We start from the raw sequence: 17,016 nt of genomic DNA, 5'->3' as shown, positions 1-17,016 counted from the left end.
GTCCACCCCGTCAGTAGTCCACTCCGTCAGCAGTCCACCCCGTCAGTAGTCTACTCCGTCAGCAGTCCACTCCGTCAGCAGTCCACTCCGTCAGCAGTCCACTCTGTCAGCAGTCCACTCTGTCAGTAGTCCACTCCGTCAGTAGTCGACTCCGTCAGCAGTCCACTATGTCAGCAGTCCACTCCGTCAGTAGTCCACTCCGTCAGCAGTCCACTCCGTCCACCCCGTCAGCAGTCCACCCCGTCAGCAGTCCACTCTGTCAGCAGTCCACTCCGTCAGCAGTCAACTCTGTTAGCAGTCCACTCCGTCCACCCCATCAGCAGTCCACCCCGTCAGCAGTCCACTCTGTCAGTAGTCCACTCTGTCAGCAGTCAACTCTGTCAGCAGTCCACTCTGTCAGCAGTCCACTTTGTCAGCAGTCCACTCTGTCAGCAGTCCACTCCGTCAGCAGTCCACTCCGTCAGCAGTCAACTCTGTCAGCAGTCCACTCCGTCCACCCCGTCAGCAGTCCACTCCGTCCACCCCGTCAGCAGTCCACTCTTTCAGTAGTCCACTCCGTCAGCAGTGCACTCCGTCAGCAGTCCACTCTGTCAGTAGTCCACTCTGTCAGCAGTCCACCCCGTCAGCAGTCAACTCTGTCAGTGGTCCACTCTGTCAGCAGTCCACCCCGTCAGTAGTCCACTCCGTCAGTAGTCCACTCCGTCAGTAGTCTACTCTGTCAGCAGTCCACCCCGTCAGTAGTCCACTCCGTCAGCAGTCCACTCCGTCAGCAGTCCACTCCGTCAGCAGTCCACTCCGTCAGCAGTCTACTCCGTCAGCAGTCCACTCCGTCAGCAGTCCACTCCGTCAGCAGTCCACTCCGTCAGCAGTCCACTCCGTCAGCAGTTCACTCCGTCAGTAGTCCACTCCGTCAGTAGTCCACTCTGTCAGTAGTCCACTCCGTCAGCAGTCCACTCCGTCAGCAGTCCACTCCGTCAGCAGTCCACTCCGTCAGCAGTCTACTCCGTCAGCGGTCTACTCTGTCAGCGGTCCACTCTGTCAGCAGTCCACCCCGTCAGCAGTCCACTCCGTCAGCAGTCCACTCCGTCAGCAGTCCACTCCGTCAGCAGTCCACTCCGTCAGCAGTCCACTCTGTCAGCGGTCCACTCCGTCAGCGGTCCACTCTGTCAGTGGTCCACTCTGTCAGCAGTCCACCCCGTCAGTAGTCCACTGCGTCAGCAGTCCACCCCGTCAGTAGTCTACTCCGTCAGCAGTCCACTCCGTCAGCAGTCCACTCCGTCAGCAGTCCACTCCGTCAGCAGTCCACTCCGTCAGCAGTCCACTCCGTCAGCAGTCTACTCCGTCAGCCGTCCACTCCGTCAGCAGTCCACTCCGTCAGCAGTCCACTCCGTCAGCAGTCTACTCTGTCAGCAGTCCACTCTGTCAGCAGTCCACTCTGTCAGCAGTCCACTCCGTCAGCAGTCCACTCCGTCAGTAGTCCACTCTGTCAGTAGTCCACTCCGTCAGCAGTCTACTCCGTCAGCAGTCCACCCCGTCAGCAGTCCACTCCGTCAGCAGTCCACTCCGTCAGTAGTCCACTCTGTCAGCAGTCCACTCCGTCAGCAGTCTACTCCGTCAGCAGTCCACTCCGTCAGCAGTCCACTCCGTCAGCAGTCCACTCCGTCAGCAGTCCACTCTGTCAGCAGTCCACTCCGTCAGCAGTCCACTCCGTCAGCAGTCCACACTGTCAGCAGTCCACACTGTCAGCAGTCCACTCTGTCAGCAGTCCACTCTGTCAGCAGTCCACTCTGTCAGCAGTCCACCCCGTCAGCAGTCCACCCTGTCAGCAGTCCACTCTGTCAGCAGTCCACTCCGTCAGCAGTCCACTCTGTCAGCAGTCCACTCCGTCAGCAGTCTACTCTGTCAGTAGTCTACTCCGTCAGCAGTCCACTCTGTCAGCAGTCCACTCCGTCAGCAGTCCACTCTGTCAGCAGTCCACTCTGTCAGTAGTCTACTCCGTCAGCAGTCCACTCTGTCAGCAGTCCACCCCGTCAGCAGTCCACTCTGTCAGCAGTCTACTCTGTCAGCAGTCCACTCCGTCAGCAGTCCACTCTGTCAGCAGTCCACTCTGTCAGCAGTCCACTCCGTCAGCAGTCCACTCCGTCAGCAGTCCACTCTGTCAGCAGTCTACTCTGTCAGTAGTCTACTCTGTCAGCAGTCCACTCCGTCAGTAGTCCACTCCGTCAGTAGTCCACTCTGTCAGCAGTCCACTCTGTCAGTAGGGTACTCACAGGTGCATTGTGCTGTTTCATCATGGTTTCTGGATGTCCCTCGGCCAACAGTCGGCCATTCCTCATCAGACCCACCTGGAGAGATAGAAAACAGCAGGGTTATTTACAACGGAGTTGAGGAAGGAGGATGTGAGGAATCAAGGAAAGATTAAGAAAGAGCCTTAGTCATGAATGTTCCTGTAGGACAGATCTTAGTGTGACAGGAGAGATATCTGCTCATGGTATAATTACATCACTAACGTCAGGTGGTGAAGGCTCAGGCCCAGTCATCATGTCACCTATGTCCTTGTCCTTGTTGGTTTTCTCTCTCTGTGAACACTGGAGCCTTGTAGCTACTGATAGAGGGGCCTGATTCAGTAGTTGGAATCAATAGTTGGAATCATATCCAATATTGTGAAAAAGTCACCACATTGGGTGATACATAACTTTCTCACTGTAAACTGAATAAAGAAATGATTAAAATAGTGGCTAGAGAGTAGCTATCCTCTATCAATCTCCCATCCCCTTCCAGTTGTATATCTCCCTTAAATGTGTCTTTCCTGTTAAACTGTCTGTTTTTCCAAATCACCTTTCACCTCATTTATGAAGAAGTTGTCTGTTGATTGTCTTAGCTGGAGATGACCTTGTAGCTGGAGATGACCTTGTTTCTCAGCTCTCTGAACAGATTTCTGTCCACATGTTTTTAGTGATTTCTTCCTTTCTATTAGACCCTGATTTTACCACAGTCTGTCATCTAACCAAGGTAGGGTATTCTTTCTCTTACATGTTATTGTCTTAGTATAGTTTTATTTTTAAGTTAATGAGCGTCGTTGTTACCTCACAAGTATTTCAATTGAAACTCTGTTTTGTAAGCTTTCTTGCAATCACGGTTAAATTACGATCTGATCTCAGTTATCAATAGTTTGATTATTCTCTCCGGGTTATTAGAAAGTATTAGGTCTAATTAGGTATTTGTTGATGTTGTTATCTGCATTGGGCCATTGACAAACTGATGACCAACAAGGTGTTTATAATGAAGCCATGAGTTCTTATGGATGAATATAACACAGAGGTAGAACTGTAGAGTAGAACACAGAGGTAGAACTGTAGAGTAGAACACAGAGGTAGAACTGTAGACTAGAACACAGAGGTAGAACTGTAGAGTAGAACACAGAGGTAGAACTGTAGAGTAGAACACAGTGGTAGAACTGTAGACTAGAACACAGAGGTAGTACTGTAGACTAGAACACAGAGGTAGTACTGTAGACTAGAACACAGAGGTAGAACTGTAGAGTAGAACACAGAGGTAGAACTGTAGAGTAGAACACAGAGGTAGAACTGTAGACTAGAACACAGAGGTAGTACTGTAGACTAGAACACAGAGGTAGAACTGTAGAGTAGAACACAGAGGTAGAACTGTAGAGTAGAACACAGAAGTAGAACTGGAGAGTAGAACACACTGTGGTGATAGATTGTGCCCTAAATCAGGTCTGAATACATTACACAGGTGGTACAAGGACCCCCTGTCCCAAATGGCACCCTATTCCCTATATAGTGCACTACTTTTAACCTGAGCCCTATGGGTCCTGGTAGAAAGTAGTGCACTATAATAATAATAATAATGATATGGTGCCATTTGGAACATAGAGAGTCTTATCAGTGTGTTTCCATCAGATCTGTGTTGAGTGTGAGAAGCTAAATGCAGAATACAGTACTATGCACTTCACACTACTTTCACTTCTGCCTTAGTGGTTCTGCAGGACAATGGAACTGGCTACAATAGAGAAGTGAGAACTGATCCATCTCTCTGGATAACAACATCTGCTAAATTACTCAGATGTAAATGTCTGTCTCGTGATAATAGGTCAGAGGGAATACAGTAGGCAGAAGTTGTCTAAATGTCTGTCTCGTGATAATAGGGCAGATGGAATTCAGTAGGCAGAAGTTGTCTAAATGTCTGTCTTGTAGGTCAGAGGGAATACAGTAGGCAGAAGTTGTCTAAATGTCTGTCTCGTGGTAATAGGTCAGAGGGGATGGAATACAGTAGGCAGAAGTTGTCTAAATGTCTGTCTCGTGGTAATAGGTCAGAGGGAATACAGTAGGCAGAAGTTGTCTAAATGTCTGTCTCGTGGTAATAGGTCAGAGGGAATACAGTAGGCAGAAGTTGTCTAAATATCTGTCTCGTGGTAATAGGTTAGAGGGAATGGAATACAGTAGGCAGAAGTTGTCTAAATGTCTGTCTCGTGGTAATAGGTCAGAGGGAATACAGTAGGCAGAAGTTGTCTAAATATCTGTCTCGTGGTAATAGGTCAGAGGGAATACAGTAGGCAGAAGTTGTCTAAATATCTGTCTCGTGGTAATAGGTCAGAGGGAATACAGTAGGCAGAAGTTGTCTAAATGTCTGTCTCGTGGTAATAGGTCAGAGGGGATGGAGAGTACAGTAGGCAGAAGTTGTCTAAATATCTGTCTCGTGGTAATAGGTCAGAGGGGATGGAATACAGTAGGCAGAAGTTGTCTAAATATCTGTCTCGTGGTAATAGGTTAGAGGGAATGGAATACAGTAGGCAGAAGTTGTCTAAATGTCTGTCTCGTGGTAATAGGTCAGAGGGAATACAGTAGGCAGAAGTTGTCTAAATATCTGTCTCGTGGTAATAGGTCAGAGGGAATACAGTAGGCAGAAGATGTCTAAATGTCTGTCTCGTGGTAATAGGTCAGAGGGAATACAGTAGGCAGAAGTTGTCTAAATATCTGTCTCGTGGTAATAGGTTAGAGGGAATGGAATACAGTAGGCAGAAGTTGTCTAAATGTCTGTCTTGTGGTAATAGGTCAGAGGGAATACAGTAGGCAGAAGTTGTCTAAATATCTGTCTCGTGGTAATAGGTCAGAGGGAATACAGTAGGCAGAAGTTGTCTAAATATCTGTCTCGTGGTAATAGGTCAGAGGGAATACAGTAGGCAGAAGTTGTCTAAATGTCTGTCTCGTGGTAATAGGTCAGAGGGGATGGAGAGTACAGTAGGCAGAAGTTGTCTAAATATCTGTCTCGTGGTAATAGGTCAGAGGGGATGGAATACAGTAGGCAGAAGTTGTCTAAATATCTGTCTCGTGGTAATAGGTTAGAGGGAATGGAATACAGTAGGCAGAAGTTGTCTAAATGTCTGTCTCGTGGTAATAGGTCAGAGGGAATACAGTAGGCAGAAGTTGTCTAAATATCTGTCTCGTGGTAATAGGTCCGAGGGGATGGAATACAGTAGGCAGAAGTTGTCTAAATATCTGTCTCGTGGTAATAGGTCAGAGGGAATACAGTAGGCAGAAGTTGTCTAAATATCTGTCTCGTGGTAATAGGTCAGAGGGGATGGAATACAGTAGGCAGAAGTTGTCTAAATATCTGTCTCGTGGTAATAGGTCAGAGGGAATACAGTAGGCAGAAGTTGTCTAAATGTCTGTCTCGTGGTAATAGGTCAGAGGGAATACAGTAGGCAGAAGTTGTCTAAATGTCTGTCTCGTGGTAATAGGTCAGAGGGAATACAGTAGGCAGAAGTTGTCTAAATGTCTGTCTCGTGGTAATAGGTCAGAGGGAATACAGTAGGCAGAAGTTGTCTAAATATCTGTCTCGTGGTAATAGGTCAGAGGGAATACAGTAGGCAGAAGTTGTCTAAATGTCTGTCTCGTGGTAATAGGTCAGAGGGAATACAGTAGGCAGAAGTTGTCTAAATGTCTGTCTCGTGGTAATAGGTCAGAGGGAATACAGTAGGCAGAAGTTGTCTAAATGTCTGTCTCGTGGTAATAGGTCAGAGGGGATGGAGAGTACAGTAGGCAGAAGTTGTCTAAATGTCTGTCTCGTGGTAATAGGTCAGAGGGAATACAGTAGGCAGAAGTTGTCTAAATATCTGTCTCGTGGTAATAGGTCAGAGGGAATACAGTAGGCAGAAGTTGTCTAAATGTCTGTCTCGTGGTAATAGGTCAGAGGGAATACAGTAGGCAGAAGTTGTCTAAATATCTGTCTCGTGGTAATAGGTCAGAGGGAATACAGTAGGCAGAAGTTGTCTAAATATCTGTCTCGTGGTAATAGGTCAGAGGGAATACAGTAGGCAGAAGTTGTCTAAATATCTGTCTCGTGGTAATAGGTCAGAGGGAATACAGTAGGCAGAAGTTGTCTAAATATCTGTCTTGTGGTAATAGGTCAGAGGGGAGGGAATACAGTAGGCAGAAGTTGTCTAAATATCTGTCTCGTGGTAATAGGTCAGAGGGAATACAGTAGGCAGAAGTTGTCTAAATGTATGTCTTGTGGTAATAGGTCAGAGGGAATACAGTAGGCAGAAGTTGTCTAAATATCTGTCTTGTGGTAATAGGTCAGAGGGGACGGAATACAGTAGGCAGAAGTTGTCTAAATATCTGTCTCGTGGTAATAGGTCAGAGGGAATACAGTAGGCAGAAGTTGTCTAAATGTATGTCTTGTGGTAATAGGTCAGAGGGAATACAGTAGGCAGAAGTTGTCTAAATGTATGTCTTGTGGTAATAGGTCAGAGGGAATACAGTAGGCAGAAGTTGTCTAAATATCTGTCTCGTGGTAATAGGTCAGAGGGAATACAGTAGGCAGAAGTTGTCTAAATGTATGTCTTGTGGTAATAGGTCAGAGGGGAGGGAATACAGTAGGCAGAAGTTGTCTAAATATCTGTCTTGTGGTAATAGGTCAGAGGGAATACAGTAGGCAGAAGTTGTCTAAATATCTGTCTCGTGGTAATAGGTCAGAGGGAATTCAGTAGGCAGAAGTTGTCTAAATATCTGTCTCGTGGTAATACGTCAGAGGGAATACAGTAGGCAGAAGTTGTCTAAATATCTGTCTTGTGGTAATAGGTCAGAGGGGAGGGAATACAGTAGGCAGAAGTTGTCTAAATATCTGTCTTGTGGTAATAGGTCAGAGGGAATACAGTAGGCAGAAGTTGTCTAAATATCTGTCTCGTGGTAATAGGTCAGAGGGAATTCAGTAGGCAGAAGTTGTCTAAATATCTGTCTCGTGGTAATAGGTCAGAGGGAATTCAGTAGGCAGAAGTTGTCTAAATATCTGTCTCGTGGTAATAGGTCAGAGGGAATACAGTAGGCAGAAGTTGTCTAAATATCTGTCTCGTGGTAATAGGTCAGAGGGAATACAGTAGGCAGAAGTTGTCTAAATATCTGTCTCGTGGTAATAGGTCAGAGGGGAGGGAATACAGTAGGCAGAAGTTGTCTAAATATCTGTCTCGTGGTAATAGGTCAGAGGGAATACAGTAGGCAGAAGTTGTCTAAATATCTGTCTCGTGGTAATAGGTCAGAGGGAATACAGTAGGCAGAAGTTGTCTAAATATCTGTCTTGTGGTAATAGGTCAGAGGGAATACAGTAGGCAGAAGTTGTCTAAATATCTGTCTCGTGGTAATAGGTCAGAGGGGATGGAGAGTACAGTAGGCAGAAGTTGTCTAAATATCTGTCTCGTGGTAATAGGTCAGAGGGAATACAGTAGGCAGAAGTTGTCTAAATGTCTGTCTCGTGGTAATAGGTCAGAGGGAATACAGTAGGCAGAAGTTGTCTAAATATCTGTCTCGTGGTAATAGGTCAGAGGGAATACAGTAGGCAGAAGTTGTCTAAATATCTGTCTCGTGGTAATAGGTCAGAGGGAATACAGTAGGCAGAAGTTGTCTAAATATCTGTCTCGTGGTAATAGGTCAGAGGGAATACAGTAGGCAGAAGTTGTCTAAATATCTGTCTTGTGGTAATAGGTCAGAGGGGAGGGAATACAGTAGGCAGAAGTTGTCTAAATATCTGTCTTGTGGTAATAGGTCAGAGGGAATACAGTAGGCAGAAGTTGTCTAAATATCTGTCTCGTGGTAATAGGTCAGAGGGAATTCAGTAGGCAGAAGTTGTCTAAATATCTGTCTCGTGGTAATAGGTCAGAGGGAATTCAGTAGGCAGAAGTTGTCTAAATATCTGTCTCGTGGTAATAGGTCAGAGGGAATACAGTAGGCAGAAGTTGTCTAAATATCTGTCTCGTGGTAATAGGTCAGAGGGAATACAGTAGGCAGAAGTTGTCTAAATATCTGTCTCGTGGTAATAGGTCAGAGGGGAGGGAATACAGTAGGCAGAAGTTGTCTAAATATCTGTCTCGTGGTAATAGGTCAGAGGGGATGGAGGACAGTAGGCAGAAGTTGTCTAAATATCTGTCTCGTGGTAATAGGTCAGAGGGGATGGAGGACAGTAGGCAGAAGTTGTCTAAATATCTGTCTCGTGGTAATAGGTCAGAGGGGATGGAGAGTACAGTAGGCAGAAGTTGTCTAAATATCTGTCTCGTGGTAATAGGTCAGAGGGGATGGAATACAGTAGGCAGAAGTTGTCTAAATATCTGTCTCGTGGTAATAGGTCAGAGGGGAGGGAATACAGTAGGCAGAAGTTGTCTAAATATCTGTCTCGTGGTAATAGGTCAGAGGGGAGGGAATACAGTAGGCAGAAGTTGTCTAAATATCTGTCTCGTGGTAATAGGTCAGAGGGAATACAGTAGGCAGAAGTTGTCTAAATATCTGTCTCGTGGTAATAGGTCAGAGGGAATACAGTAGGCAGAAGTTGTCTAAATATCTGTCTTGTGGTAATAGGTCAGAGGGAATACAGTAGGCAGAAGTTGTCTAAATATCTGTCTCGTGGTAATAGGTCAGAGGGAATACAGTAGGCAGAAGTTGTCTAAATATCTGTCTCGTGGTAATAGGTCAGAGGGAATACAGTAGGCAGAAGTTGTCTAAATATCTGTCTCGTGGTAATAGGTCAGAGGGAATACAGTAGGCAGAAGTTGTCTAAATATCTGTCTCGTGGTAATAGGTCAGAGCGAATACAGTAGGCAGAAGTTGTCTAAATATCTGTCTCGTGGTAATAGGTCAGAGGGAATACAGTAGGCAGAAGTTGTCTAAATATCTGTCTCGTGGTAATAGGTCAGAGGGAATACAGTAGGCAGAAGTTGTCTAAATATCTGTCTCGTGGTAATAGGTCAGAGCGAATACAGTAGGCAGAAGTTGTCTAAATATCTGTCTTGTGGTAATAGGTCAGAGGGAGTACAGTAGGCAGAAGTTGTCTAAATATCTGTCTTGTGGTAATAGGTCAGAGGGAGTACAGTAGGCAGAAGTTGTCTAAATATCTGTCTCGTGGTAATAGGTCAGAGGGAATACAGTAGGCAGAAGTTGTCTAAATATCTGTCTCGTGGTAATAGGTCAGAGGGAATACAGTAGGCAGAAGTTACCACTAACCACTGATACCTCAGACACAGGGTTAGATATGTTCCAACCCTATATTGATACAGCTCTATGGGGGCTAAATGTAATCTGATCTTAGATCTGTATTGTAAAGGACATCTATTACGCGTACCAAAAGGCACCCTATTCCCTATTTAGTGCACTACTTTTGACCAGGGCCCATTGAGGCAAATAACCAGATATACTGTGAAGACTTTCTCCTTTGGTTTTCTGTACATATTCACATCAGTTATTTACAGACAATCTACTGTATATTCGTACTGTATGTTTTTTTCCACCTGCTTATGAATCAGCTTACGAATCAGTTCATGAAATCTGCTCATGAATCTGCTCATGAATCTGCTCATGAAATCTGTTCATGAATCTGCTCATGAAATCTGTTCATGAATCTGCTCATGAAATCTGTTCATGAATATGCTCATGAAATCTGCTCATGAATCTGTTCATGAATCTGCTCATGAAATCTGTTCATGAATCTGCTCATGAATCTGCTCATGAATCTGCTCATGAAATCTGTTCATGAATATGCTCATGAAATCTGTTCACGAATCTGCTCATGAAATCTGCTCATGAATCTGCTCATGAAATCTGTTCATGAATATGCTCATGAAATCTGTTCACGAATCTGCTCATGAAATCTGTTCACGAAATCTATTCACAAAATCTGTTCATGAATCTGCTCATGAAGCAGATGTGAACAAATAAGGCATGTAAATACTGTAGTATTCAGTACTGTAGTTCATGTGGTACAGGACCAAAACATCCCTCAGTACTGTAGTTCATGTGGTACAGGACCAAAACATCCCTCAGTACTGTAGTTCATGGGGTACAGGACCAAAACATATCCTCAGTACTGTAGTTCATGTGGTACAGGACCAAAACATCCCTCAGTACTGTAGTTCATGTGGTACAGGACCAAAACATCCCTCAGTACTGTAGTTCATGTGGTACAGGACCAAAACATCCCTCAGTACTGTAGTTCATGTGGTACAGGACCAAAACATCCCTCAGTACTGTAGTTCATAGTTCATGTGGTACAGGACCAAAACATCCCCTCAGTACTGTAGTTCATGTGGTACAGGACCAAAACATCTCCTCAGTACTGTAGTTCATGTGGTACAGGACAAAAACATCCCTCAGTACTGTAGTTCATGTGGTACAGGACCAAAACATCCCTCAGTACTGTAGTTCATAGTTCATGTGGTACAGGACCAAAACATCCCCTCAGTACTGTAGTTCATGGGGTACAGGACCAAAACATCTCCTCAGTACTGTAGTTCATGTGGTACAGGACCAAAACATCCCTCAGTACTGTAGTTCATGTGGTACAGGACAAAAACATCCCTCAGTACTGTAGTTCATGTGGTACAGGACCAAAACATCCCCTCAGTACTGTAGTTCATGTGGTACAGGACCAAAACATCCCCTCAGTACTGTAGTTCATGTGGTACAGGACCAAAACATCCCTCAGTACTGTAGTTCATAGTTCATGTTGTACAGGACCAAAACATCCCTCAGTACTGTAGTTCATGTGGTACAGGACCAAAACATCCCCTCAGTACTGTAGTTCATGTGGTACAGGACCAAAACATCCCCTCAGTACTGTAGTTCATGTGGTACAGGACCAAAACATCCCCTCAGTACTGTAGTTCATGTGGTACAGGACCAAAACATCCCTCAGTACTGTAGTTCATGTGGTACAGGACCAAAACACCCCCTCAGTACTGTAGTTCATGTGGTACAGGACCAAAACATCCCCTCAGTACTGTAGTTCATGGGGTACAGGACCAAAACATCTCCTCAGTACTGTAGTTCATGTGGTACAGGACCAAAACATCCCTCAGTACTGTAGTTCATGTGGTACAGGACCAAAACATCCCCTCAGTACTGTAGTTCATGGGGTACAGGACCAAAACATCTCCTCAGTACTGTAGTTCATGTGGTACAGGACCAAAACATCCCTCAGTACTGTAGTTCATAGTTCATGTGGTACAGGACCAAAACATCCCCTCAGTACTGTAGTTCATGTGGTACAGGACCAAAACATCCCCTCAGTACTGTAGTTCATGGGGTACAAGACCAAAACATCTCCTCAGTACTGTAGTTCATGTGGTACAGGACCAAAACATCCCTCAGTACTGTAGTTCATGTGGTACAGGACCAAAACATCCCTCAGTACTGTAGTTCATAGTTCATGTGGTACAGGACCAAAACATCCCTCAGTACTGTAGTTCATGTGGTACAGGACCAAAACATCTCCTCAGTACTGTAGTTCATGTGGTACAGGACCAAAACATCCCCTCAGTACTGTAGTTCATGGGGTACAGGACCAAAACATCCCCTCAGTACTGTAGTTCATGTGGTACAGGACCAAAACATCCCCTCAGTACTGTAGTTCATGTGGTACAGGACCAAAACATCCCTCAGTACTGTAGTTCATGTGGTACAGGACCAAAACATCCCTCAGTACCACATCCTTCATGTCTGTCCCCTTCACAACTCTTATCACATTTCATTTCCTCACTGAGGAAAAAGGCTGCTCAGAAACAAACATCATCTCAGAGGAAAACCAGGAAAAAGCTTTTACAGGAACCTAATCTGTAGATTACAGAGCAGTAGCTCCTAGGCATTAGACTTTGAACCAGTCAGGATAGGGAATGAACACTACTAGTCTGATGGAGAACATGGTGAGGGCCATACAACTGGAATAGTGTATACAACTGGAATAGTGTATATAACTGGAATAGTGTATTCAACTGGAATAATGTATATAACTGGAATAGTGTATATAACTGGAATAGTGTATATAACTGGAATAGTGTATATAACTGGAATAGTGTATATAACTGGAATAGTGTATTCAACTGGAATAGTGTATATAACTGGAATAGTGTATATAACTGGAATAGTGTATATAACTGGAATAGTGTATATAACTGGAATAGTGTATACAACTGGAATAGTGTATATAACTGGAATAAAACTGGAATAGTGTATATAACTGGAATAGTGTATACAACTGGAATAGTGTATATAACTGGAATAAAACTGGAATAGTGTATATAACTGGAATAGTGTATATAACTGGAATAGTGTATATAACTGGAATAGTGTATATAACTGGAATAGTGTATATAACTGGAATAGTGTATATAACTGGAATAGTGTATATAACTGGAATAGTGTATATAACTGGAATAGTGTATATAACTGGAATAGTGTATTTAACTGGAATAGTGTATATAACTGGAATAGTGTATATAACTGGAATAGTGTATATAACTGGAATAGTGTATATAACTGGAATAGTGTATAAAACTGGAATAGTGTATATAACTGGAATAGTGTATATAACTGGAATAGTGTATTTAACTGGAATAGGGTATACAACTGGAATAGTGTATATAACTGGAATAAAACTGGAATAGTGTATATAACTGGAATAAAACTGGAATAGTGTATATAACTGGAATAAAACTGGAATAGTGTATATAACTGGAATAGTGTATATAACTGGAATAGTGTATATAACTGGAATAAAACTGGAATAGTGTATATAACTGGAATAGGGTATACAACTGGAATAGTGTATATAACTGGAATAGTGTATATAACTGGAATAGTGTATATAACTGGAATAAAACTGGAATAGTGTATATAACTGGAATAGTGTATATAACTGGAATAGTGTATATAACTGGAATAGTGTATATAACTGGAATAGTGTATATAACTGGAATAGTGTATATAACTGGAATAGTGTATATAACTGGAATAGTGTATATAACTGGAATAGTGTATACAACTGGAATAGGGTATACAACTGGAATAGTGTATATAACTGGAATAGTGTATACAACTGGAATAGTGTATATAACTGGAATAAAACTGGAATAGTGTATATAACTGGAATGGTGCACCTCTCCCCCCTTTCTAAAACGGTAAAACACAGAAGAACTACAGGAACTACCAAAGAACCCATTGTTTCTCAGCAGAGGGGACCTCATAATTGCCTGCTCATAAAGTATTTGGAGGGACGGTCAGTTAAGCTCTGTCTGTTTCCCATTTCCTCTTATGACAACAGATCAACAAGGCACAGTGTTCACAGAGGAGCATTTGACAAAAGGACTGTGTGTGACAGAGTGAGTGTCTTACCACATTGGCTTGCCTGGCCTCCTCTATGTAGTGTCTATCAGTAGGTAGTTATCATGTATATAGACTGTATCTTACCACATTGGCTTGCCTGGCCTCCTCTATGTAGTGTCTATCAGTAGGTAGTTATCATGTATATAGACTGTATCTTACCACGTTGGCTTGCCTGGCCTCCTCGATGTAGTGAGTGGTGATGACGACTGATACTTTTCCAGTTTTCACAATCTCTACTAGATGCTGCCAGATCCTACAGGGACACATGACACAACTCAGTTTAAGGGCAACATCCTATGGTCCCAAATGGCACCCTATTCTCTATAAAGGGCACTACTTACCAGAGCTCTATGAGCCCTGGTAGTGCACTATAAAGGGAATAGGGTGCCATTTGACACACAGCCTTAACCTTATGACCTGCCTGGGATTACCCTGACTGGACTGATTTGGCTGGGCTTTGTAACAGAGCACTGGTACCATTACACAATCAGATTATACAACCAGATACTTCCAACAGGATGTATACAGTCATTCTGAATGAGAGACAAAATGGTTTCTGTAATGAGGGGCAGAGAGTGTGTTTGACAGGTTCAGACTGTTGGAGACAGAGTGTCATTCATAAACTACTATGTTATCTTCAGACTGTTGGAGACAGAGTGTTGTTCATAAACTACTATGTTATCTTCAGACTGTTGGAGACAGAGTGTTGTTCATAAACTACTATGTTATCTTCAGACTGTTGGAGACAGAGTGTTGTTCATAAACTACTATGTTATCTTCAGACTGTTGGAGACAAGAGTGTTGTTCATAAACTACTATGTTATCTTCAGACTGTTGGAGACAGAGTGTTGTTCATAAACTACTCTGTTATCTTCAGACTGTTGGAGACAGAGTGTTGTTCATAAACTACTATGTTATCTTCAGACTGTTGGAGACAGAGTGTTGTTCATAAACTACTCTGTTATCTACAGACTGTTGGAGACAGAGTGTTGTTCATAAACTACTCTGTTATCTTCAGACTGTTGGAGACAGAGTGTTGTTCATAAACTACTCTGTTATCTACAGACTGTATATGACATTCATTATATTGGATGTAAAAGGGGGAAATGTGAAGCAGGTGAATTGTTGTAGAAGGTTGTGTGTGTGTGTGTGTGTGTGTGTATGTGCGCGTGTGTGTGTGTTCAGTACATACTTGGCTCTCAGCACAGGGTCCACCCCGACTGTGGGTTCATCCAGAATCAATAACTGGGGGTTCTGAAGTAAGGCCGCTCCTAGAGACACCCTCCGTTTCTGCCCTCCGCTGTAAACACACACGCACGCACACACACACACACACACACACACACACACACACACACACACACACACACACACACACACACACACACACACACACACACACACACACACACACACACACACACACACACACACACACACACACACACACACACACACACACACAATGTTACATAAAACACCTGATATATCTGATCCATCCAGCTGCATTTGTTTGACATGGGTCACACTCACTGGTTTCTCAGTGTAGTCGGTGTGTTAGCAGGGCTGGTAAGGCAGCAGAGAAACCCTGCAACATTAACCTTGTGTTTATTGTACTACAGGGCAGCACCGGGTCCTTGTGAGGTATAAGGGGGATGTTTATTGTACTACAGCACAGCACTGGGTCCTTGTGAGGTATAAGGGGGATGTTTATTGTACTACAGGGCAGTACTGGGTCCTTGTGAGGTATAAGAGGGATGTTTATTGTACTACAGGGCAGCACTGGGTCCTTGTGAGGTATAAGAGGGATGTTTATTGTACTACAGGGCAGCACTGGGTCCTTGTGAGGTATAAGAGGGATGTTTATTGTACTACAGCACAGCACTGGGTCCTTGTGAGGTATAAGGGGGGTGTTTATTGTACTACAGCACAGCACTGGGTCCTTGTGAGGTATAAGGGGGATGTTTATTGTACTACAGGGCAGTACTGGGTCCTTGTGAGGTACAAGAGGGATGTTTATTGTACTACAGCACAGCACTGGGTCCTTGTGAGGTATAAGGGGGATGTTTATTGTACTACAGGGCAGCACTGGGTCCTTGTGAGGTATAAGGGGGATGTTTATTGTACTACAGGGCAGCACTGGGTCCTTGTGAGGTATAAGGGGGATGTTTATTGTACTACAGGGCAGTACTGGGTCCTTGTGAGGTATAAGAGGGATGTTTATTGTACTACAGGGCAGTACTGGGTCCTTGTGAGGTATAAGAGGGATGTTTATTGTACTACAGGGCAGTACTGGGTCCTTGTGAGGTACAAGAGGGATGTTTATTGTACTACAGGGCAGTACTGGGTCCTTGTGAGGTACAGGGGGATGTTTATTGTACTACAGCACAGCACTGGGTCCTTGTGAGGTAGGGGGGATGCCGAGAGCTAAGGGCCACACCAGTGCTTTCACAGGTTCAAGGGCCAATTACACTACTATGACATAATTGGTGAGTTAGTTAAGACACATTTATCTGGATGCCTTGCTTCTGTACAGTCAGAATACTGGGACTGAGAGCTGTTGGTTCTGTACTGTCAGGATACTGGGACTGAGAGCTGTTGGTTCTGTACAGTCAGGATACTGGGACTGAGAGCTGTTGGTTCTGTACAGTCAGAATACTGGGACAGAGAGCTGTTGGTTCTGTACAGTCAGAATACTGGGACAGAGAGCTGTTGGTTCTGTACAGTCAGGATACTGGGACAGAGAGCTGTTGGTTCTGTACAGTCAGGATACTGGGACTGAGAGCTGTTGGTTCTGTACAGTCAGGATACTGGGACTGAGAGCTGTTGGTTCTGTACAGTCAGAATACTGGGACAGAGAGCTGTTGGTTCTGTACAGTCAGAATACTGGGACAGAGAGCTGTTGGTTCTGTACAGTCAGGATACTGGGACAGAGAGCTGTTGGTTCTGTACAGTCAGGATACTGGGACTGAGAGCTGTTGGTTCTGTACAGTCAGGATACTGGGACTGAGAGCTGTTGGTTCTGTACAGTCAGAATACTGGGACTGAGAGCTGTTGGTTCTGTACAGTCAGGATACTGGGACTGAGAGCTGTTGGTTCTGTACAGTCAGAATACTGGGACTGAGAGCTGTTGGTTCTGTACAGTCAGAATACTGGGACTGAGAGCTGTTGGTTCTGTACAGTCAGGATACTGGGACTGAGAGCTGTTGGTTCTGTACAGTCAGAATACTGGGACTGAGAGCTGTTGGTTCTGTACAGTCAGTGCGGGAGCCTTCTTTTGGCATTGACATCTTGACAGATGTCTGTTGCAAAAACACAGCATTTTTACAGAAGCCGTGACACACAAACAGAAACT

At 44.2% G+C, this 17,016-nt stretch overlaps 1 protein-coding gene across 3 annotated transcripts in view; it reads right to left on the bottom strand.

The window, feature by feature from the left end:
* The window catches only part of LOC118936589 (ABC transporter G family member 23), a 67,064-nt gene that overhangs the window by 41,144 nt on the left and 8,904 nt on the right, over positions 1-17,016 (bottom strand). For all 3 annotated transcript variants that reach the window (XM_090217674.1, XM_090217676.1, XM_090217675.1), the window contains 3 exons: positions 14,854-14,961; positions 13,821-13,914; positions 2,271-2,345 (listed from right to left, as the gene is read on the bottom strand). In XM_090217674.1, coding sequence (XP_090073800.1) covers positions 2,271-2,345; positions 13,821-13,914; positions 14,854-14,961 — 277 coding nt within the window. The remainder of the gene's footprint in view (positions 1-2,270; positions 2,346-13,820; positions 13,915-14,853; positions 14,962-17,016) is intronic.

This window comes from Oncorhynchus mykiss, chromosome 23, assembly GCF_057628025.1.
Source record: "Oncorhynchus mykiss isolate SJ-2025 chromosome 23, ASM5762802v1, whole genome shotgun sequence".
Taxonomy (NCBI): domain Eukaryota; kingdom Metazoa; phylum Chordata; class Actinopteri; order Salmoniformes; family Salmonidae; genus Oncorhynchus; species Oncorhynchus mykiss.
The sequence above is the reverse complement of the archived record's forward strand: the minus strand, read 5'-3'. Positions and strand labels throughout refer to the sequence as shown.